The following is a 25597-nucleotide window of genomic DNA, read 5'->3' as shown; positions in this document are numbered from 1 at the left end:
TTATAAATGTGTAAATAACAATTTATAGATTTCTTATTGACATTTACAAATGTAGGAATAATGATTAATAAATGTTAAGCAAACTCTTCACAAACAGTTTATAAATGGTATATTAAGGGACCTTAATATAAAGTCTTACCGAACATTTTGATCCATCGATGAGACTTCATCAATACATTCCATTATCATTCGTCTCCTAACTCATGTATCTCTATGACATGTAACTGATGTGCTCTGTTTTTCCTTCCTCAGCCACCGTAACGCTGCGGTGAGGAGCTGCACTGCTCAGTACCTGGAGAGACTGGCTGAGGTCATGGGGATGGCTCGTCTCCTGTCGGGGAAGAAAGACCTCACTGACCGTTTCTTGATTGCCGTCAGTAAACTGGCTGTGGACCCTGCACAGGAAGTCAGGTGGGATTTTCCTCCTGTAAAGTAGCTTGCTTAAACATAATGGCCGGCCTTAACTTAGGCCGTGATTCAACCATGGCTCCCTATAGCACTAGATCGCCGACAATGCAGTTTTTAAAGGTAATTTACTCTTGAGTTGACATCTGCAGCGTTTACCACAAATGCAAATTGAAATTGCCTTTAAAAGCCACATTGTCGGCTGTCTACAGCATCTATGCTAAAAGGGTGTCATGGATTGAATTGCGGATTTTAGGTATTCCAAAACAACCACAGGTTCTCTTGGAGGGGAATAGTATTCTAAACACAAATAAGTGCTACGTGGCATAGGAAAATCCGCTAAGATTTTCATAATAATGAACGGTTAAAACCCAGTTGTTAGATAGTTGAGATGATTTGTAGATCAGGTAATGCAGTGCATTACTCAAACCGACCCTCTTGCAAATTCTACCTAATGTATGTCTTATTTTGATGGGATATTGTTTCTCAGGTTGCCATCAATTGATTACTGTTTTTAATCACAGACAGCAGATATGATTTGATATGTTGCACGTTTAAGATGATATTAATATCTTTGTTCTCAGCAGGCATCATGGTCGCAATATCTTGAGAAACGTGGCCACTAAAATGTGGGACAAATTCGCTCCAAGGAAAGAGCGAGAATCCTTGAGGGAGGTCATCTCAAAGGTTAACCTCAAAGAAAGGTACATTCTCTCTGGATGATTAGAAGAAGTATGACAAATGAGCTGATATGATTACAGAAATCCAATCCCACTGGGCACAGTCATCAGTTCAATGTCTAGTTTTGATTTAAACTTGGGAAATGAACCAAAATGTGAAAACAACCAAAATTGTTGGTTAAAAGTTGCGTGAAAAAAATCCAATTGTGTGTTCCACATTGATTCACCGTCGTCACATAGCTTTTTTGTTGTTGTTGGAAAGAGGTGGAAATAACGTTTATTCAACCAGTTTTGGCCCAATGGGATGAATTTAATATACTGTAAGATTATACCTTTCTGTCTTTTCTCTTTTTCAACAGGAATATCTGAATAATCCCCAACTTGACTATATATTTGTATCTAAATATTTGCACATTTCGCAACTTGACTATTATCCCCTCCAGTCCCCAAACTCCAATATTTTCGTTCATTCTAAGAAATTTGACACTATCATCCAAACCTCCATGTAAATGCATTTTTAAGCTGCATTGACTCCTTGTCCAAGTCCTGAATCCACTACAAGGCAATACCAACCATATTCAAAGCACTAAATGACCTTTCCTCGAAGCTCCTATCTGATCTACCAGCTCAATAGTGGTCTACTGAAACCATACTCACCATCTCAGGTGGTGCTCAGATCATCAACCACTGACCTCCACTTATCCTCAAAACCAGCAGTCCTCTTTTGGAGGCAGATTGGTCAGTGCTCCTGTATGGCACCAACATTGTGGATTTTCATCCAATACTTCTGGACTATGAGAACATTCTTTGGACAATAAAATTAGGTAAAATGGAAGCTGGCTACAGTCTCAGTTTTATCCTCCAAGACAGTGTGAGGATGTGTAACAACAATACCTGTGGTTTAACTTGATGATCAGGGCCAGATTACCGAATGGGCACGCAGGGCACCTGCCCTGTGGGCCCCGACCTCCAGGGAATATCATCATATCATCCAAAACTAAAAGTATAGTGGATGTATATTACAGTACGTGGATATTTTACAATTTGTGAGCTCGTTTCATAATTTGTAGCCATGTTTTATATAAATTTGTGCTCATTTGGTAGAAAGTCGTGAGCATTTAAAAAAAAATTGTGGGGATGTTTTATATCAATTTGCTTACTGGTGCTCTTCCATGCCGTCCCTAGGAGGGGTGCGTCACTTGAGTGACGCACTTGAGTGCGTCACTTGATCTTCCTGTCTGGGTTGGCGCCCCCCCCCTTGGGTTGTGCCGTGGCGGAGATCTTTGTGGGCTATACTCGGCCCTGTCTCATGATGGTAAGTTGGTGGTTGAAGATATCCCTCTAGTGGTGTGGGGGCTGTGCTTTGGCAAAGTGGGTAGGGTTATATCCTGCCTGTTTGGCCCTGTCCGGTGTTATCATCGGAGTGGGGCCACAGTGTCTCCCGACCTCTCTTGTCTCAGACTCCAGTATTTATGCTGCAGTAGTTTATGTGTCGGGGGGGCTAGGGTCAGTCTGTTATATCTGGAGTATTTCTCCTGTCTTATCCAGTGTCCTGTGTGAATTTAAGTATGCTCTCTCTACTTCTCTCTTTCTTTCTCTCTTTCTTTCTGTCTCTCTCTCGGAGGACCTGAGCCCTAGGACCATGCCTCAGGACTACCTGGCCTGATGACTCCTTGCTGTCCCCAGTGCACCTGGCTGTGCTGCTGCTCCAGTTTCAACTGTTCTGCCTACGGCTATGGAACCCTGACCTGTTCACCGGATGTGCTCCTTGTCCCAGACTTGCTGTTTTCAACTCTCTAGAGACAGCTGGAGCGGTAGAGATACTCTGAATGATCGGCTATGAAAAGCCAACTGACACTTTCTCCTGAGGTGCTGACCTGTTGCACCCTCGACAACCACTGTGATTATTATTATTTGACCCTGCTGGTCATCTATGAACATTTTGGCCATGTTCTGTTATAAACGCATTTTATAAAATGATTTGCATTTTAATGAGGGAAATAAGTATTTGACCCCTCTGCAAAACATGACTTAGTACTTGGTGGCAAAAACCTTGTTGGCAATCACAGAGGTCAGACGTTTCTTGTAGTTGGCCACCAGGTTTGCACACATCTCAGGAGGGATTTTGTCCCAGTCCTCTTTGCAGATCTTCTCCAAGTCATTAAGGTTTCGAGGCTGACGTTTGGCAACTCGAACCTTCAGCTCCCTCCACAGATTTTCTATGGGATTAAGGTTTGGAGACTGGCTAGGCCACTCCAGGACCTTAATGTGCTTCTTCTTGAGCCACTCCTTTGTTGCCTTGGCCATGTGTTTTGGGTCATTGTCATCCTGGAATACCCATCCACGACCCATTTTCAATGCCCTGGCTGAGGGATGGAGGTTCTCACCCAAGATTTGACGGTACATGGCCCCGTCCATCGTCCCTTTGATGCGGTGAAGTTGTCCAGTCACCTTAGCAGAAAAACACCCCCAAAGCATAATGTTTCCACCTCCATGTTTGACGGTGGGGATGGTGTTCTTGGGGTCATAGGCAGCATTCCTCCTCCTCCAAACACGGCGAGTTGAGGTGATGCCAAAGAGCTGGTGTAATCAATGTGTAATAAGAGAGTGTAATCAATGTGTAATAAGTACGGAAACAATTTATGAACATGTTAAATTATTATGTGACATGGAGTCATTATTCAGGTCCTGATTGGTCAAGAAGCTTATTTGACACGTCAAATAATGTTATTTGACGTGTATCTTTTTGACACGCCAAGACCCAAACGGCGTTCCATATGTACCGGGTTAGGCTATATGTGTTGTACACACACATCAATAATGTATTGATGAAAAAACATATTGAAGACATAGATATAGAGAGGTTTTCTTTTCTAAAATCTAACCACTCAAATTATTATTTACTCAAAGTATGTTTCCATGATTTATTCCCCCCCAAAAGATTATTGACTAAATCTAAATTCAATCTGAAGCGCCGAAGATTCACTTTATAGGGCGATTGACAAAGGTACTGCATTCACGGTACACGCTGCATATGTCGGCTCAATCAGAAATGTTATTTAAACGTGAACTACAACACAGATATTCTCAGTTACTGATTGAGTACAAAGTATGATGTCGTAATGTATACAAGGTGCCATTGAACAACACAAACCTCTACCTTTTCGACTGAACTAAACTCCATCTTCTCCCTCTATAAAGAGTATTTTGTATAGTCACCACCAGGGCTGGGGTCAATTCAGTGAATAATTGAATTCAAATCTCCCATCATTTATTATGAAGACTTTTCATTTTACTGAACTAACTGAATTAAAGTCAACCCTGATCCAGGGGGCGGAAATCCCGGGGGGGACGGGGGGGACATGACCCCCCCATCCTGGGAAAAATATGATTTGTCCCCCCCAATATATCACTGAAACATAACTATGTAATTTAAATATTATTAATAATACGCAATGAAAGCAATTGTGCTGATTATAGACACTTAATAGCGCGTTTTTAAGTTTCAAAAGATTGCGACCCCCCCCCGCCCTTTGCCTTACAATGGTTTGATCCACTGCCAGTTCCTTAGTTTGCACGTAACTGCCGTGAGGTTCATCCTGTCAATCGCGCACACACACACTAGCTGAATATGCAGAGCTAGCGCGCAAATATTAACTATTAAGCTAGCTAGTACCTATTCCATTTATGTGGCGTCGTCAAAGATGGAATCAGCATGCAGATGATGTAAGTTAGTGCTTCAAAGTCCCTGTGATAAGGTTAGCGATAAACTGAAGTCCAAACTGAACAGAACTACACTCTCTTCTACCATTGTCTTAAATATATTTAATGGTCTCGTTGCAAAAGCTAAATTGTCGCAAGGGAACTTTTATTTCTTTCTTTTATTTCACCTTTATTTAACCCGGGTAGCAAAGATTATAGCAAACACCACTGAAACTGAATTGGTGCTCGCTAGCTTTGCAAATTCAGCTATTGTTGGAATCCAGCCAATATGAAACAAACTATTAAAATTACAAAAGGTTGCAGCATATGTTGTGTAAATGGTGAACTCATACAGCTGTCAACTCTTGTCATTTTAATCCGTTTCACATTTGCTAGCTACCTTTTAGATCGAAGCCCAAATAGAATGATTGAAGATGATAGAAGGCCATCTCCTACTGTAAATAACCTACACACTGTGTGTGTAGCCAGCCAGCCAGGTAGAAAAATGGCAGAAAAATAAAAGACAGACATCAGAGTATTTTTCAATACACCAAAACGCATAGTAAGAACCCTAGTAGCCTAATATCTCAAAGACTAGTTGATAAAATGTTCATAAGAAAGAAATAAAATTCTAATGGAAATGTTTCACAATGATGTCATTAGGCAGAGCAGGCAACAGATGGCACACAGACAGCAGAGTTGGGGACAGATATGCAGGGACAGACTGGCAGAGACAGGGAGTCTCAGGTAAGTTTGTTGAGTCTTTGTTTGGCAACATTATGAAAGGTTCTCAATCTTTTTGACTTGTAAAATAGGAACATAATTGGAAAATGCCATGGATACCCCCACTCTCAACTTAAACTGGTGACTGGTGATTGTGTAGTTTTGGGTACCGGTAGTTAGGAGTACGGCAAACACCTTATTTCTTTGGTTCCTCAATATACATTTACCATATTACAATGTAGGCTATGTGTTACAGCACTACTTTTGGTGTCCCCCTCAGGAATTGCTCTTGAGAAAATGTAATGTAATTGTCCCCTCCAAAGTTGATATCAGATTTTCGCCCCTGCCCTGATCACCAATACATCTGTACAGTGGTAATTTGACAGGACTGAGAGAGAAAGCAAAACATACATGTAAGTTAGATAGTAACAACAATAAATCCAGTACTGTATAGTTACCGCTGTAGAAAAACAAAAATCTATGCCTTATAGATCCCAATGTTGTGCAACTGACTGGCTGTGGATACGTTGCAAAAATATTTTTACATTGTTTCTACCTTTTTCAGGTAATTAACCTACCCGTTCTACCTCCAATGTTTTGACAGTGTATCTCTGATAGTTTCACTTTCGATTTTTCAGCTCAACTCAGCATCCTTGCGTGACATCCATGAACATCATACCCAATGGAATCTCTTCAAACAATATCCCGTTTGCTTTAGAGATCACATTCACTTTCATTTTAAAGTGCTGTACACGGACTCCCTCATTATTGTATTCATGCTATTCCATATCGTAACGCTAACCCCATTCTCATTGCAAGACATGCCAGGCAATGTTGCCCTCTAGTGTTTTTTTTTAGATACAGCATGTATTATTTTATCATTCGTCATCACGGGTTGTGGTTAATTCCATTTCAATGCCAGTCAATTCAGAAACTAAACCAGATTCAAATGACACATGTTCCTCATTGGAATTGGAATTTCAAGGTACTTCCTGAATTGACTGGAATTTAAATGGAATTGACCTCAAACCTGAGGTTCATCAACCAAAAGTATACTCAGCTGGAAAGAGAAAAACAGAGACAGGAAATTATTTTAGAAAAAAACACACAATGGAAGTAAATGTTATTGTCACTTTTCCTAATAAAAACATAATTGATGTGTGAGTATGTGTGTATATACAATATATATAATTCACTGACCAAAAATATAAACGTAACATGCAACAATTTTTAAGATTTTACTGAAATACAGTTGAGCAAATCAGTCAATTGAAATAAATGTATTATGCCCCAATCTATGGATTTCCCATGACTGGGAATACAGATATGCATCTGTTGGTCACAGATACCTTAAAAAAGGTAGGGGCATGGGTCAGAACACCAGTCAGTATCTAGTGTGACCACCATTTGCCTCATGCAGTGCAACACATCTCCTTCGCATAGTTCCCGGACATTTCTGGGGGGATTGGCCCTAGCTCTCACACTCCGATCCAACAGGTCCCAGACGTGCTCAATGGGATTGAGATCCGGGCTCTTTGCTAACCATGGCAGAACACTGATATTCCTGTCTTGTAGGAAATAATGCACAGAACGAGCAGTATGGCTGGTGGCATTGTCATGCTGGAGGGTCATGTCAGGATGAGCCTGCAGGAAGTGTACCACATGAGGGAGGAGGATGTCTTCCCTGTAATACACAGCGTTGAGACTGCCTGCAATGACAACAAGCTCAGTCATATGATGCTGTGACACACCGCCCCAGACCACGACGGACCGTCCACCTCCAAATTGATCCCGCTCCAGAGTACAGGCCTCGGTGTAACGCTCATTCCTTCGACGATAAACGTGAATCTGACCATCACCCCTGGTGAGACAAAATCACGACTCATCAATGAAGAGCACTTTTTGGCAGTCCTGTCTGGACCAGCGACGGTGGGTTTGTGCCCATAGGCGACGCTGTTGCCGGTGATGTCTGGTGAGGACCTGCCTTACAACAGGCCTTCAAGCCCTCAGTCCAGCCTCTCACAGCCTATTGCGGACAGTCTGAGCACTGATAGAGGGATTGTGTGTTCCTGGTGTAACTCGGGCAGTTGTTGTTGCCATCCTGTACCTGTCCCGCAGGTGTGATGTTTGCATGTACCGATCCTGTGCAGGTGTTGTTACACGTGGTCTGCCACTGCGAGAATGATCAGCTGTCCGTCCTGTCTCCCTGTTGCGCTGTCTTAGGCGTCTCACAGTACGGACATTGCAATTTATTGCCCTGGCCACATCTGCAGTCCTCATGCCTCCTTGCAGCATGCCTAAGGCACGTTCACGCAGATGAGCAGGGACCCTGGGCATCTTTCTTTTGGTGTTTTTCAGAGTCAGTAGAAAGGCCTGTTTGGTGTCCTAAGTTTTCATAACTGTGACCTTAATTGCCTACCGTCTGTAAGCTGTTAGTGTCTTAATGACTGTTCCACAGGTGCATGTTCAATAATTGTTTATGGTTCATTGAACAAGCATGGGAAACAGTGTTTAAACCCTTTACAATGAAGATCTGTGAAGTTACATGGATTTTTACGAATTATCTGTGGAAGACAGTGTCCTAAAAAAAGGGACGTTTATTTTTTGCTGAGTTTATATATATATATATATATATTTACAAATTCATCACACATTTATGATTTTATATGGGAATCAAAAAGCTTTCATGAATGTTCACCATGTGCTGATGTGCTCTGTGCTGTCAACAGACCCCATTATGACATCACAATGTAACGGAATCCTTGCCATGATATCATTGCTGGTTCCATCTGACAAGCAACATTTCATGATAGTTCTCTCACAGAGATAGGTTAAGTTCTTATTTTGAGAGTGTTAACATTTATTATCAATGGCTTATCGAGGAAGAAAATCAAGTGAGTTTGACAAACTCCAGAAGGAGAACTCTCAGATGAGGAGCGTCATCGAAAACTTGAGGAAGCAAAACATGGCTTTAAACCAACAGGATGACCAGGACAGGTTTTCAAGTTTTGTAAGGCTCATCAGTATTTCAAACGTTTTTCAAAAATATCACTGTTTATTTTGTGGTTTCATAGACATACAGTAGGCCTACATCCATAACATCTTTAGCTTAAAAGCTTTATATGACACACTGTAGAAACTATTTTGACTACTTCACTTCTGCTATTCATTTCATACTATACCATTGTGATCCAGGGCTATCAGGAGAGCTACCCAATCCCAGAGGGCCATCGGGGCTTCATCAGTGATGCCAGACTTCTGCAGATGCAGAGAGCTGAGAGAGAGGCCATGGAAGGAAAGCAAAGAAAGATAAGTGCTATCCATGAGAATTATGTCCGGACTGCTCTCATCGGGGTTGGCAGCACCTTCGCGCACCACTTCGTCCCCTCTATTCAGTGCATTCCGCGGCCGAAAGCTCCACCGAGGCCTTTGCCACGAAGGCTTGAACACATAGCTCTGGCCCCACTGAAGAACGTAGTGGGGGTGGACGGAGCCGAAGTTGGACCCGGATCTCACTCTCTGGAGTCCATCCAGGTAAATAAGTCATTCAGCAGCAGTAGCGTGCGGCCTGTTCCCGTCCCTCCCACTGGAGCTCCCTCCAAGAGGGGCAAGAAGAAGAAGGGCAGGCGGGGAGTCAAAGCCCTGAAAGTCCAGTTGGACCAGGGCTGTGCTGACAACAACGGACCCATTGACCTGATGGAGGAGGTGAGGGACATCGAGGCTCACCTGAAGGAGGAGGCCTGGAAGGTAGGATGGACTTTCAATTTATTGTAAATGTGAAAATTTGTGAAAACACAAGTGTAGACCATACTGTGAAACCAACAGTGCAGTTCAAGAAGAGTTAGGAAAATATTTAACAAATAAACTAATGTAAACAATAATAATAATAATAATAAAAGTAACACAATGACATAACAATAACGAGGCTATATACAGGGGGTATCGGTACCGAGTCAGTGTGCGGGGGTACAGGTTAGTTGAGGGGGTACAGTGTGCGGGGGTACAGGTTAGAAAGGATACTCTCTTTGACGGCATGATAGAATAGATCCTAGAATACAGGATCTCTGTGTATTAGTTTATGTATATACTAGTTCTATATGCATTTCTATGATGGGAGCATTCTTTTCTGGTCTACGCCAAAGGTGGTACATGAGGTGAAGGCCATGGGCAGGAGAAGTTTGGGCTCGGCCATGTCCATGGGGGAAATAGCCACCAGCTCTCTGGGAAGCCTGAGCTCAGTGGATATGAACACCCCTGCGGAGCTCCATGACTACTTGGATGTTGGGACCCCGGTAAAGTCGCGTGACAGCCCACCCAGGCCTGCTCCCCCCCCTACCAAGCCCAGGAGCAAACTGCCTCAGCCTACAAGGTTCCTTAGCCTGCAAAAGGCTGACACCGGCTCAGGTCAGTCCCTCTCATGTACTCACACTAATTTAAATTAGACAGGGAGATGAAGCTAGGTAGACTGATAGTAGGAAGGGAAGGGACACAAATGGCTTTAGCCCAATGCTAAGACATTTTTCCACACTTGCTTTGCCTGTTGCACAGTGAGATAACCTTTGCTCAAGGCGAATTAGACCCTGCTTCTGAGCAGGGTGAGCACCAAAAAATGTGTGCTAAATTTAAAATGATATCATAATGAACTAAGATGTTCTAGTGTTAAAAGCTACAAACAGATATGGAAATGAGTAAATGCATAAATACATACATACAGTTCACAGAGAGATAGATGTCTGCTGTCAACCCATAGACAAGAAGGCAGCCAGTGAGCCAAAGGGCCAAATAAAGAAAAGTCAGGACCAGGCCAGATTGCAGCCCCTGTCCAACCCAGAGCAGGCCCTGACTAAGACCTTCAAGCTGCTCCACTCTGCCTCTGATGACTGGTGAGCATTCACTGTAGACAAGACCAATGGAGCTAGGCTAAAGGAAGCACAGTGTAGTGTCCTTGGAAATGTAGATTTGAGCTACAGAGCGTAGAAACTTCTGAAATTAAGAGACCAGAGTCCTAATTGATGAACATCTTTATAACGTTTTTGGAAAATGTTGTGGAAATTGCTTACGTTTCTTTCACTGACTTGCAGGGAGAAGAAGATCGAGGGCTTGACCTCTCTCCGTGTGATGGCTCAGAACCACATGGACATACTGATGCCTAAACTCCATGATATCTGCCTTGCCATTATAAATGAGGTAGCTCTATTCATTCACTGCCCTATTCATTCATCTGCACAAATCTGCTACATTTGGAGAACAAGCCAAATTATTGTGTCATGTTTCTGATGTTCGTGGGTTGTACTGCTCAACATTAATAGCTGGTCCTGTGCGTGTTATTATGATTCAGGTGAAGAACCTGCGCTCTGCAGTGTCCTGTGCTGCCATGGCCACACTGGGTGACATGTACGTTCACCTCCAGAGGGCCATGGACAGTGAGGTGGAGGGGACGGCACGCGTGCTGCTGCACAAAGCCAGCGAGGCCAACAACTTCATCCGGCAGGCCGCCAACTTTGCCCTGGGTCACATGGTGCAGAGCTGCACCCCTACCCGTGTCATGAATGCCCTGCTGGTCGGTGGGCTGAGGTAAAGAGGGAGAGGGGTCAATTAACACTCACTAAGGGGTAGATCCGGACCTCCACAAATGTTCACTTTGTCTCACATTGAAAGGTTGACTCGAATGGAAGTTAGGATTCACTCCAAACGGACCTGATGTGACAATGCAATAGATAATTGATATGTAGTGAACTTTCTGGTGCAAAATGGTCACTGCTCGCTTAAGTATACCACTCATTAGATTAGATTCAACTTTATTGTCATTGAACAAGTACAAGTACAACGAAATGCAGTTAGTATCTGACCAGAAGTGCAAATAAAAGAGTGCAGAAAATGTAGTAAAAAGTAAAATAACTAAGTACGTTATTAAGTGGGATGTATAAATGTGCAATGAAGGCAAATGGCAAGTCTAAATGTGCAATGAAGGCAAATTGAAAGTGCAAGGAGGCATGCAACTGAAATGCAGGGAGAGCAGCAATGTGAAGGGTCCCTGATGCGCTGGAGGTCTCCGATGGCAGAGAGCTGGGCACCAGTGATGTGGTGGGTGGTTTTCACCACCCGTTGCAGGGCCTTCCGGTCAGCCACGGAGCACCCGCCAAACCACACTGTGGCGCAGTTAGTCAGATTGCTCTCGACCGTGCAGTGGTAAAAGTTCACCAGGATCTTGGGAGACAGGCAGGCCTTCTTCAGCCTCCTCAAAAAGTACAGGCGCTGCTGCGCCTTCTTGACTAGGGTTGAGGTGTTGCGGGTCCAGGAGAGGTCATCGGAGATGTAGACACCCAGGAATTTGAAGCTGGGCACACGCTCCACTTCAGTGCCATCAATGAGAACTGGGGCGTGGCTGCGGCTTTTAGACTTCCTGTTAATCCACTATGAGCTCCTTGGTTTTCTTTGCATTGAGGGCCAGGTTGTTGTCAGCGCACCATGCAGCCAGGTGCTTGACCTCCTCCCTGTAGGCTGACTCGTCATTGTCACTGATCAGACCTACCACCGTGGTTTCGTCTGCGAACTTGACGATGGTGTTGATACCGTGTACAGAAACTCAGTCGTAGAGGGAGTACAGGAAGAGGCTCGGCACACCAGTGTTCAGGTTCAGGGTTGAGGTGGTGAAGTCGTCTAACCTGACAGACTGGGGTCTGTTGGTCAGGAAGTCCAAAGTCCAGTTACAGAGAGAGGGGCTGATCCCTAGGTCATGGAGTTTGGTGACCAGCCTAGAGGGAATGACCGTATTGAATGCTGAGCTAAAGTCTATGAACAGCATTCTCACATAGGTGTTGGTTTTGTCATGGAAGAGTGTAAAGCTGTGAAGATGGCGTCCTCTGCAGACCTGTTCGGTCGGTAGGCAAACTGGTGGGGATCCAGTGTTGGAGGGAGGCAGGACTTAAGGTAGGCCAAAACCAGTCTTTCGAAGCACTTCATGATCGTGGGGGTGAGTGCAACAGGTCGGAGGTCATTCGGGCTTGATGCGGTCGACTGCTGCGGCACTGGCACAATGGTTGCGGTCTTGAAGCACGTAGGAACAACCGCCTGGGCCAGTGACAGATTGAAAATTTGTATTAGGGCCAGGACAATACCAGTATTGCAATATATTTTCAATGGCAAAAATGAAAACGCATAGCAGATCTCACTCTTTGGTCCTTTAAAAACCTGCTGTATGTAAAATATTGTCTGATACAGCTTGGAAAATAAATAAATATTACTCAGGATGACAACATAATGATATTTGTTTCCAACATTACGTCTGTTTTCCTAAAGAACTTTTATCCACTTCGTGTTTTGGATACTGGTATCGTCCCGGACCTAATTTGCAGTGGATGTGTATCATCTCTACACGAGAACATTTGTTTACACTTTATATGAAAGTGATGCTCCAGAGCCTCTTTAGCCTCTTGGGGAGATTTGGTTGGGAGGCCCCCCCACCAAGCGGGTTCCCAACAATTATGGCTTGACTGCGGAGAGAAACATGTGCATATTAAAGTTAATTTCCTGTAATTCGACACTACAGTAAATGGTGACCCCGATGTGATATATCTTACAGATACTTTGGACTAAATTTGAGTTTATTCTATTCTATTATTCTATTGGGGCAGCAGGTAGCCTAGTGGTTAGCGGTTTGGACTTGTAACTGAAAGATTGCAAGATCGAATCCCCGAGCTGACAAGGTAAAAATCTGTTGTTCTGCCCCTGAACAAGGTAGTTAACCCACTGTTCCTAGGCCATCATTTAAAATAAGAATTTGTTCTTAACTGACTTAACTGACTAGTTAAAAAAAGGTAAAATTAACATATATAACGAACATGTGGCCTATGTGATGGCGAATATGCAAGCAATCTACATTTTTGAATTATGGTAATCGACTCGTATTAATGATTTGATCAAAAAAGGCAAGAATGTTCTCACATTTGATTCGAATAGGGATGAAATTCTTTAGTACTGGCAATATACACTGAGTATACCAAACATAGGGGGTGCGGGGGGGGTCTGGTGAACATGTCAGGGTTCTATGGCCGCAGACAGAACAGCAGAAACGGGGTCAGCAGCACGACCAGATGGACTAGGGACGGGGACATTCAGGAGTCGTCAGGCCAGATGGTCCTGAGGCATGGTCCTAGGGCTCAGGTCCTCCGAGAGGGGAGAGAGAGAGAAAGATGAGAGAATTAGAGGGAGCATATTTAACATCACACAGGACACCAGAAAAGACAGGAGAATTACACCGGATATAACAGAATGACCCTAGCCCCCCGTTCAAAGGCACTTAAATATTGTCTTGCCCATTCACCCTCTGAATGGCACACATACACAATCCATGTCCATATTGTCTCAAAACTTAAAAATCCTTATTAAACCTGTCACCTCCCTTTCATTTATACTGATTGAAGTGGATTTATGAACATTTGAACATCTAAGCCATGTGCTGTTATAATCTCCACCCGGCACAGCCAGAAGAGGACTGGCCACCCCTCATAGCCTGGTTCCTCTCTAGGTTTCTTCCTAGGTTTTGGCCTTTCTAGGGAGTTTTTCCTAGCCACCATGCTTCTACACCTGCATTGCTTGCTGTTTGGGGTTTTAGGCTGGGTTTCTGTACAGCACTTTGAGATATCAGCTGATGTAAGAAGGGCTATATAAATACATTTGATTGGATTTAACAAGTGACATCAATAATTGGGTTCACCTGGTCAGTCTGTCATGGAAAGAGAAGGTGTTCTTAATGTTTTGTATACTCAGTCTATTGACAAGCATAAGAAAAAATACAAGAGAATGTTCATTCTAAAGCTTGCTGCGCTTTTACTCGGGGAAAAACGAATAGCAACACAACAAACTACTGATGAACTTCCCAGAGGAAATCCGAGTGCAACATAGAGCAATTGGAAGCAGAACTTCAAGCATTTGAAAAAGAGCATGATCAGACTAGGTCATTTCTACATGATGCGCAGCGAGATTTGTTAGAACAGAGCACAAATAGGCTCCAAAGCGATAAGCCTGACTGAGATACAGATAGCTGCACAGTCAGTCCCACTTAGGGTGTGGCCATGCCAGAGTATGTGAGCAGAGTGAGGAGTGGAGCTTGCCCTATTTGACTGGATCGTGGAGCAAGTTTCCCAGAGGCTGGGGCTTCGGCTTTCTCGCCCCCTTCAATTTCGCTCCAGTAGTGCTCCAGTAGCACTCATTTTACAAGCTCAAGGCATGCCCGGCCCAGCATGCATTTGTAGTCTACTTGTGTGCTGCTATAGCACCTTGCTTTAGCTACTGTCATCTAATATTCTAAATATCTTCATAAAGAAGCTGATAAAACACACAGGTGAAAAATCAAGGTGACTTACAAAGATGAGGACCAAGAGCAAGAGAGGGAGTGTGGTTATGTAGTGTCCACAACTAAAGAATGAAAAGACAGGTATCCCGAAAGCATGTACTTACTACGTGTACATGCTAACAGAAAGGAACGAGGTGGGTAGCTAGCTAAGTGTGTCATTTTAGCACATTATTTATGAACAAAAAATAATCTCTAAAAAGTTCAGTTAATTTTCCTTCTATTATCTATACATTAGGCCATCATTGAGGGCATGTTAACTCTATTACGTCTTTCAAGGAGCATTCTGTTTTCATAGAGATATTTCAACCAAAATCCTTTAGGCCTACCTACAGAACAAAATAAAAATAACTATGCATCCCTGCCCAGCCTGGCATTAGTGGCCCAAACGGTGTTTAGCATCCCAAGTGGCTCTGCAAGAGCTGAGAGCGTATTCTCTGCGGCTGGCCTGCTCTCCAGGCACAATCACATGAGCCTGAAGCTACAGACTCTGGCCAAACTCATGTTTCTAAAAATAAATTCAAAGGCACTGTAGACTGAGCCTAATGAGGCATTTTTAATTTAATTTGTATTTAATTCTAAGTAAGTCAATCAGCATGTATGTGCAATTTATAGACTATAACGATTTAATACAACAAAATGTTGCGTAAATGCTGAGCTTACACGGAACCCAAACTGGCTGTGCGTGTGCGCCATAGTGTTGACAGTACCAAAATAAAACAACTAATTTACAAAAAACACTGCAGCACAAACAAGTTACAACGTGAAATCGCCTCTATCCCATTCAGACCTTAGAGGACCAAACTACATCTCCCATAATGCAACGCCCGCACCAGCTCAGCTAACCGTCTGCATCACAGAAAGGCATGCTAGCTAGCAACAGCAGCACTTTTAGCACTCTGTAAACTATATTAATAACAACAATAAAACTCTGAAAGTTACATGTTTCTAAAGTCTCACATTCCCTTATAACAATATCTACAGCAAGACACACCTTTCTCAGTGTTTTCTCGGTCTGAGGAGAACGGCAGCTACGGATAGTACCAGGGTGTTAGTAGGTGAAGCAAGCACCCAGATGAAATAAAATATATTTAATGAAACAAAACCCGAAGATGTTAACATCATTCAGCTACTGTAACTGCCCACCTAACATCAACAGGCAGCACCAGTAGCGCAACAATTAAAAATGGACACCAAAAGTAAAGTTCCTGGCGATCAAAGTGATCTGACTCCCCCTTCTGTCTGAACTTGGAATATTCCTGTTCGCGGGCTTTGGCCCTGAACCTGGTTGTTCTGTTCTGCGTTGTGTACTATTCTAATAATTTGAAGTTTGATGGAATAACCATTTTAATTCTACTACAAATACATTTCATATTAGGCTACATGTCTGACTCCTGACCTATTTAGTGTTTTTTGCTGGTTAATACGACATGTAGCCTATTTGAAATTATGAGTGCTTCTTACAGTCACCTTTTCCTGTTGTTTACTTAAATACTTCATTCAAATCATATGGTTTGGTTTCAATATTTCAAAACCAAATGGTAGGTTATACGCCACAGCTTTCAGCCAATCAGCATTCAGGGCTCGAACCACCCGGTTTATAATTTCAATTATCTCGCCAACCCTCTCGTTACCACTCTGGGTAGCAGAGTTTCAGTTGTGTTTACATCTGTAGGTCTGATATCTGATTGGAAGTTCACTTTTATAGTAGCATATTGGTTAACAACTCACATTGTTTTATTTTAACAACTCAGAGGCTTTTAAGAGTCTTAGATTCATTGTCTCTCTCTTTTTCTTTGTTCCTGACCTGCGCTAGTGAGATACGCTCTCTCTCTCTCCACCCCAGCGACGCTTGGGCCATGGCCTTTCAGGCTATGACTTCTCTCCCTCTCTGATCATGCATAAGGTATTGCATTGTAATGTTTGTTAATGCCTTGTATATGATTTCATAATGTTAAATACCTTTCCACTCTCAGTCCAATTCTTGCTAGTCAATGTCAACTCATTGCCTAATGCTTGCTTGCATATTTTAAGTATCTTTATAGCGTAAAAGATAAACATTTTAATGTATAAATAGTTATATATCAAATACTACCACACTACAAAGTCAATCAATTTAATATACACCATCACAAATTTTCACATGTTTTCATTTAGGCAGGTCTTAAGAAACATTATGATATTAAACCTCTACGGGATCAGTGTCCCCCCCCGCGGGACGGTTGAGCTAATGTAGGCAAATGTGATTAGCATGAGGTTGTAAGTAACAAAAACATTTCCCAGGACAGATATGGGCAGAAAGCTTAAATTCTTGTTAATTTAACTGCACTGTCCAATTTACAGTAGGTATTACAGTGAAAGAATATCAATCAATTTGTTTGAGAAGAGTGCACAATGTATTGATAAACCAATTAGGCACATTTGGGCAGTCTTGATACAACATTTTGAACAGATATACAATGGTTCATTGTTCAGTCTAAGACTTTGCACTGACACTGCTGCCATCTAGTGACCAAAATCGAAATTGCGCCTGGGCTGGAATATAAATACATTTATAAATATGTATATTTATTTATAGGCAATGAGTTGACATTGACTAGCAAGAAGGGCTAGGGGGCAGTATTGACACGGCTGGATAAAAAACGTACCCGATTTAATCTGGTTACTACTCCTGCCCAGTAACTAGAATATGCATATAATTATTGGCTTTGGATAGAAAACACTCCAAAGTTTCTAAAACTGTTTGAATGGTCTCTGTGAGTATAACAGAACTCAAATTTGCAGGTCAAAACCTGAGAAGATTCTGTACAGGAAGTACCCTGTCTGACCATTTCTTGGCCTTCTTTGCCATCTCTATCCATTACAAAGGATCTCTGCTGTTACGTGACACTTCCTACGGCTCACATGGTCTCTCAGAAGGCGGCAAAAAGCTGAATCGTGGCTTTGCAGGCTCTGGCTGAAAAAAAGTAGCGCGTTTGGGTAGTGGCTGGTTACAGTACTGTGAGACTCAGGCTCGTGCCCGTGTCGACCGAAAGCTTTGTTTTCTTTCCTCTGTTTACCTAAACGGAGATTCCCGGTCGGAATATTATCGCTTTTTTACGAGAAAAATGGCATAAAAATGGATTTTAAACAGCGGTTGACATGCTTCGAAGTACGGTAATGGAATATTTCGAATTTTTTTGTCACGAATTGCGCCATGCTCGTAACCCTGATTTACCATTTCGGATAGTGTCTGGAACGCACGAACAAAACGCCGCTGTTTGGATATAACGATGGATTATTTTGGACCAAACCAACATTTGTTATTGAAGTAGCAGTCCTGGGAATGCATTCTGACGAAGACAACAAAGGTAATCAAACTTTTGTAATAGTAAATCTGACTTTGGTCAGGGCTAAACTTGGTCGGTGTCTAAATGGCTAGCCGTGATGGCTGGGCTATCTACTGAGAATATTGCAAAATGTGCTTTCACCGAAAAGCTATTTTAAAATCGGACACCTCGATTGCACAAAGGAGTTCTGTATCTATAATTCTTAAAATAATTGTTATGTTTTTTGTGAACGTTTATCGTGAGTAATTTAGTAAATTGTTAGTAAATTCCCCGGAAGTTTGCGGGGAATTAGTATGCTAGTTCTGAACGTCACATGCTAATGTAAAAAGCTGGTTTTTGATATAAATATGAACTTGATTGAACAAAACATGCATGTATTGTATAACATAATGTCCTAGGTGTGTCATCTGATGAAGATCATCAAAGGTTAGTGCTGCATTTAGCTGTCTTCTGGGTTTATGTGACATTATATGCTAGCTTGAAAAATGGGTGTCTGATTATTTCTGGCTGGGTACTCTGCTGACATAATCTAATGTTTTGCTTTCGTTGTAAAGCCTTTTTGAAATCGGACAGTGTGGTTAGATTAACGAGAGTCTTGTCTTTAAAATGCTGTAAAATAGTCATATGTTTGAGAAATTGAAGTAATAGCATTTCTAAGGTATTTGAAAATCACGCCACGGGATTCAACTGGCTGTTGCGTAGGTGGGACGAATTCGTCCCGCCTAGCCCAGAGAGGTTAACATTATGAAATCATATACAAGGCACTATGATCAAATACCTTATTAATTATCTGATAAATCATGAACAAATCATTTAAAATAGCGTTTATAAATGTGTAAATAACTATTTATAGATTTGTCATTGACATTTACAAATGTAGGAATAATGATTAATAAATGGTAATTGAACTCTTCACAAACAGTTTATAAATGGTATATTAAGGGACTTTAATATAAAGTCTTACTGAACATTTTGATCCATCGATGAGACTTCATCAATACAATCCATTATCATTCGTCTCCTAACTCATGTATCTCTATGACATGTAACTGATGTGCTCTGTTTTTCCTTCCTCAGCCACCGTAACGCTGCGGTGAGGAGCTGCACTGCTCAGCACCTGGAGAGACTGGCTGAGGTCATGGGGATGGCTCGTCTCCTGTCGGGGAAGAAAGACCTCACTGACCGTTTCTTGATTGCAGTCAGTAAACTGGCTGTGGACCCTGCACAGGAAGTCAGGTGGGATGTTCCTCCTGTAAAGTAGCTTGCTTAAACATAATGGCCGGCCTTAATTTAGGCCGTGATTCAATCCATGGCTCGCTATAGCACTAGATCGCCGACAATGCAGCTTGTAAAGGTAATTTACTCTTGAGTCGACATCTGCAGCGTTTACCACGAATACAAATTGAAATTGCCTTTAAAAGCCACATTGTCGGCTGTCTACAGCATCTATGCTAAAGGGTGTCATGGATTGAATTGCGGATTTTAGGTATTCCAAAACAACCACAGGTTCTCTTGGAGGGGAATAGTAATTGAAAACAAATAGGAAAAATTATAAACGCAAATAAGTGCTACGTGGCATAGGAAAATCCAAGTCCAGGCACTCATGTGGGTTTGAAAGTTAAAAAGCCAAAAGCTTAGCCGAAGCCAAAGGATGTTCTTCTCCCATCGCCAACTAGCGACCTCCTGTGGTGACCAATGCACGCTGACACGGTCGCCAGGTGTATGGTGTTTTCTCCGACACATTGGTGCAGCTGGCTTCCAGGTTAAGCGGGCTTTGTGTCAAGAAGTAGTACGGCTTGGTTGGGTGGTGTTTCGCAGGACGCACGGCACTCGACCCTCTTGCAAATTCGACCTAATGTATGTCTTATTTTGATGGGATATTTTTTTCTCAGGTTGCCATCGTTTGAGTACTGTTTTTAATCACAGACAGGAGAAATTATTTGATATGTTGCACGTTTAAGATGATATTAATATCTTTGTCCACAGGCATCATGGTCGCAATATCTTGAGAAACGTGGCCCCCAATGGCGACTTTGCTAAAATGTGGGACAAATTCGCTCCGAGGAAAGAGCGAGAATCCTTGAGGGAGGTCATCTCAAAGGTTAACCTCAAAGAAAGGTACATTCTCTCTGGATGATTAGAAGAAGTATGACAAATGAGCTGATATGATTACAGAACTCCAATCCCACTGGGCACAGACATCAGTTCAATGTCTAGTTTTGATTTAAATTTGGGAAATCAACCAATGTGAAATTAACCAAAAATGTTGGTTAAAAGTTGGGTGAAAAAAATCCAATTGTGTTTTCCACATTGATTCACCGTCATCACATAGATTTTTTTGTTGTTGTTGAAATGAGGTGGAAACAACGTTTATTCAACCAGTTTTGGCCCAATGGGATGAATTTAATATACTGTAAGATTATATCTTTCTGTCTTTTCTCTTTTTCAACAGGAATATCTGAATAATCCCCAACTTGACTATATGTTTGTATCTAAATATTTGCACATTTCCCAACTGGACTATTATCCCCTCCAGTCCCCAAACTCTAATATTTTCGCTCATTCTAAGAAATTTGACACTATCATCCAAACCCCCATGTAAATGCATCTTTAAGCTGCATCGACTCCCTGTCCAAGTCCTGAATTCACTATAAGGCAATATGAACCACATTCAAAGCACTAAATGACCTTTCCTCGAAGCTCCTATCTGATCTACCAGCTCAATAGTGGTCTACTGAAACCATACTCACCATCTCAGGGGGTGCTCAGATCATCAACCACTGACCTCCACACCATCCTCAAAACCAGCAGTCCTCTTTTGGAGGCAGATTGGTCAGTGCTCCTGTATGGCACCAACATTGTGGATTTTCATCCAATGCTTCTGGACTATGAGAACATTCTTTGGACAATAAAATTAGGTAAAATGGAAGCTGGCTACAGTCTCAGTTTTATCCTCCAAGACAGTGTGAGGATGTGTAACAACAATACCTGTAGTTTAATTTCATGATCAGGGCCAGATTACCGAATGGGCACGCAGGGCACCTGCCCTGTGGGCCCCGACCTCCAGGGAATATCATCATAACATCCAAAACTAAAAGTATAGTGGATGTATATTACAGTACGTGGACGTTTTACAATTCGTGAGCTCGTTTCATAATTTGTAGCCATGTTTAATATAAATTTGTGCTCATTTTGTAGAAATTCGTGAGCATTTAAAAACATTTAGTGGGGATGTTTTATATCAATTTGCTTACTGGTGCTCTTCCATGCCGTCTCGAGGAGGGGTGCGTCACTTGAGTGGGTTGAGTCACTGACGTGATCCTCCTGTCTGGGTTGGTGCCCCCCTTGGGTTGTGCCGTGGGGAGATCTTTGTGGGCTATACTCGGCCCTGTCTCAGGATGGTAAGTTGGTGGTTGAAGTAATCCCTCTAGTGGTGTGGGGGCTGTGCTTTGGCAAAGTGGGTAGGGTTATATCCTGCCTGTTTGGCCCTGTCCGGGGGTATCGTCGGATGGGGCCACAGTGTCTCCCGACCTCTCCTGTCTCAGCCTCCAGTATTTATGCTGCAGTAGTTTATGTGTCGGGGAGCTAGGGTCAGTCTGTTATATCTGGAGTATTTCTCCTGTCTTATCCGGTGTCCTGTGTGAATTTAAGTATGCTCTCTCTAATTCTTTCTTTCTCTCTCTCTCTCTTTCTTTCTCTTTCTTTCTCTCTCTCTCTCTCTCTTTCTCTCTCTCTTTCTCTCTTTCGCTCTCTCTCTTTCTCCCTCTTTCTCTCTTTCTCTCTTTCTCTCTCTCTCTTTCTCTCTCTCTCTTTCTCTCTCTCTTTCTCTCTCTCTTTCTCTCTCTCTCTCTTTCTCTCTCTCTTTTTCTCTCTCTCTTTCTCTTTCTCTCTCTCTTTCTCTCTCTCTCGGAGGACCTGAGCCCTAGGACCATGCCTCAGGACTACCTTGCCTGATGACTCCTTGCTGTCCCCAGTCCACCTGGCTGTGCTGCTGCTCCAGTTTCAACTGTTCTGCCTGCGGCTATGGAACCCTGATCTGTTCACCGGACGTGCTACCTGTCCCAGACCTGCTGTTTTCAAATCTCCAGAGACAGCAGGAGCGGTAGAGATACTCTGAATGATCGGCTATGAAAAGCCAACTGACATTTACTCCTGAGGTTCTGACCTGTTGCACCCTCGACAACCACTGTGATTATTATTATTTGACCCTGCTGGTCATCTTTGAACATCTTGGCCATGTTCTGTTATAATCTCCACCCGGCACAGCCAGAAGAGGACTGGCCACCCCTCATAGCCTGGTTCCTCTCTAGGTTTCTTCCTAGGTTCTGGCCTTTCTAGGGAGTTGTTCCTAGCCACCGTACTTCTACACCTGCATTGTTTGCTGTTTGGGGTTTTAGGCTGGGTTTCTGTACAGCGCTTTGAGATATCAGCTGATGTAAGAAGGGCTTTATAAATAAATTTGATTTGAAATTTGATTTGATATATGCTCCTAAAAACAAATGAGGAGATGGAAGATACAGGACTTGAAGCGCATCCAGTGTCACAAATAGAACCAAGTTCTATTTTAGCACCTGGCTAAGCAGATGCTTGGGCACGTGCAATGATTGAATAACATGTATGTGTTCATTTATTTTGCAACTGGTCTGGTCAGCATGTTAGAGATAGACAGGACTCCAGTCATACTGCAAAACACCACTAGATGCCAGACATACCATTTGCATAGATGGGAATAACCAAGAATTCATGTGAAATCCATTCATGAGAATATTTAAAGAAAGGGAAAGGGGGATAGCTAGTTAGAGCACAAGTGGAAAAGGGTAGTCACTAGTGGGGACAAAAATAATGTATGCTTCTTTCCGCCACACATTACAACAGTGGTTGTTGTATTTTCTGTTTTGTTTGATTATCACAGGATTTGGGCTTTGTTGCCCTTGTTTACAGTGACCTAAATAATGCTCAAGTAAAAGATGGTGCCTCACAACCACGACCACCCAGAGTTTATACCATTAGTTTCTACATCCAGCTTCTAATGGTGCATTTACATACAGGATTTACCCCAGTATTTTACCCATGGATCCCTGCTCTCATTTGGGGCCAAGGCAATGCTCTGTGTTCTTTTCAGCTGTTTTTTACATAACAATGGCTATCTGTGAACTTTAACACCTTCTCACAAAGCAACAGACTTGAATGATGCAGAGATTGTTGATGTCGTCACCATAAGTCTTTAGAGCTGACATCAACATAAAACCCTGGTCGAAACCCTGGAGTGTGGGTAAGTCTATATGGAAAAGTACCACTAGAGGGAGCCACATCCCAACATGTGATCCTGGATCCACAAATCTATCAGCAAATGTCAACATTTCTGCAAGGTCTCAGTCTCACATCAGAGTTAGACGTTCATCCATGTTTCTCAAACGTCAAATTTCAAAGTTGTTCCAAACGTTAAATCTCAAAGTGTTTAAGGTTAAATGTAGGGATTAACTCCGGATTTTAAGGTTAGGGTTAAGTTTAGGCATTAACTCAGAAATCTTAAGGTTAAGCATTAACTCCAAATGGTTAAGGTTTGGGATAGGCTTATAACAAAACTATCAAAATTGACACTCTATCGCTGGATTCAACCATGAAACCTTTGGAGTCAGAGGCAGATGCTTATCCACATCCACAATGTCCTAGAAAAACCAAAACTTACTTAAAGGTAACAGCGCTCACTGTTGCCCCTGGTGGCCGGTTTCCACGTCATATCCTGACATCCTCAGCCATGGATGGATGTCGAATACTGGCTTGTATCACGGGTGATCTGCCTGCAAAACTCTGATTCCATTCCAGTCTGGCTCAGCTCAGCAAATGTAGCAATTGGACATTTGAAAACGTAGAAAATCCAATTCAATGATATTGTTGTTTCCTGAACTGAGTGAACTCATGAACTGCATTTGACTACATTTTCAGAGTTAATTGAGTTGAAATGGAATGAAGGCCAACCCTGCTAACCATGGTCCTTCCCTGTAAAGCCTAGACCTTTCCCATCAAAACCCCAAGCCCCCATCCTTGTCTACAGTGCCTTCAGAAAGTATTCATACACCTTGACTTATTCCACATTTCGTTGTGTTACAGTCTGAATTCAAAATTGATTAAATATGTTTTTCTCTCACCCAGCTACACACAGTACACCATAATGAAAAAGTGAAAACATATATTAAGAAATGTTTGCAAATGTATTGAACATTTAATACTGAAATATCTCATTTACATAAGTATTCACACCCTTGAGTCAATACTTTGTACAAGCACCTTTGGCAGCGATTACAGCTGTGAGTCTTTCTGGGTAAAGTCTCTAAGAGCTTTCCACACCTGGATTGTGCAACATTTGCCCATTATTCGTTTCAATATTCTTCAAGCTCTATACCAGGCAGTGTCAGAGGAAGGCCTTAAAAATTGTCAAAGGCTCCAGCCACCTAAGTCATAGACTGTTCTCTCTGCTACTGCACAGCAAGCGGTCCCGGAATGCCAAAAGGCTCCTTAACAGCTTCTACCCCTAAGCCATAGCACTGCTGAACAGTTAATCAAATGGTTACCCGGACTATTTGCATTGACCCCTTTATTTTATTCATATTTGTTCTTATTTTCTGCACTGACTCTCTTCCATAGGCTCGATATACACTCACTGGACTCTAACCATACACTTACACATACTACACTGACACTCCAAAACACACACACAAAATGGTTTAAGGGCAACAAAGTCAAGGTGTTGGAATGGCCATCACAAAGCCCTGACCTCAATCCTATAGGGCAGAACTGAAAAAGCGTGAGCGAGCAACGAGGCCTACAAACCTGACTCAGTTACACCAGCTCTGTCAGGAGGAATGGGCCAAAATTCACCAAACTAATTGTGGGAAACTTGTGGAAGGCTACCCGAAACGTTTGACCCAAATTAAACAATTTAAAGGCAATGCTACCAAATACTAATTGAGTGTATGTACACTTCTGACCCACTGGGAATGTGAAGAAAGAAATACAAGCTGAAATAAATCAATCTCTCTTCTATTATTCTGACATTTCACATTCTTAACATAAAGTGGTGATCCTAACTAACCTAAGATGGGATTTTTACTAGGATTAAATTTCAGGAATTGTGAAAAACTGAGTTTAAATGTATTTGGCTAAGGTGTATGTAAACTTCCGACTTCAACTGTATACGGTATATATATATAAACTCAGCAAAAAAAGAAACGTCCTCTTATTGTCAACTGCGTTTATTTTCAGCAAACTTAACATGTGTAAATATTTGTATGAACATAAGATTCAACAACTGAGACATAAACTGAACCAGTTCCACAGAAATGTGACTAACAGAAATGGAATAATGGAAATGGAATAATGTGTCCCTGAACAAAGGGGGGGTCAAG

The 25597-nt window shown here is 42.3% G+C and overlaps 1 protein-coding gene and 1 long non-coding RNA gene across 3 annotated transcripts; both read left to right on the top strand.

The window, feature by feature from the left end:
- Positions 1 to 228: 228 nt before the first annotated feature.
- On the top strand, positions 229 to 6674 carry LOC145861470 (uncharacterized). Of its 2 annotated transcripts, XR_014381291.1 has the most exons (4): positions 233 to 411; positions 993 to 1109; positions 1445 to 2400; positions 2710 to 6674. It is a non-coding gene; the product is annotated as an uncharacterized LOC145861470 (long non-coding RNA). The 2 variants fall into 2 exon arrangements; XR_014381285.1 differs by having other exon boundaries at positions 229 to 411; positions 993 to 2400.
- Positions 6675 to 8247: 1573 nt separating this feature from the next.
- Positions 8248 to 19958, top strand: LOC106586298 (uncharacterized). The gene is made up of 7 exons (XM_082969276.1): positions 8248 to 8520; positions 8706 to 9257; positions 9653 to 9914; positions 10261 to 10393; positions 10592 to 10697; positions 10849 to 11084; positions 19269 to 19958. Exons 1-7 carry the CDS (start codon positions 8380 to 8382, stop codon positions 19450 to 19452), a joined length of 1614 nt encoding a protein of 537 aa, XP_082825402.1. The 5' UTR covers positions 8248 to 8379; the 3' UTR covers positions 19453 to 19958.
- Positions 19959 to 25597: the final 5639 nt, after the last annotated feature.

The sequence above is a fragment of the Salmo salar genome, chromosome 02, assembly GCF_965601325.2.
Source record: "Salmo salar chromosome 02, fSalSal1, whole genome shotgun sequence".
NCBI lineage: Eukaryota > Metazoa > Chordata > Actinopteri > Salmoniformes > Salmonidae > Salmo > Salmo salar.
Note: the sequence above shows the minus strand (reverse complement) of the source record. Positions and strands in the feature narration are given on the sequence as shown.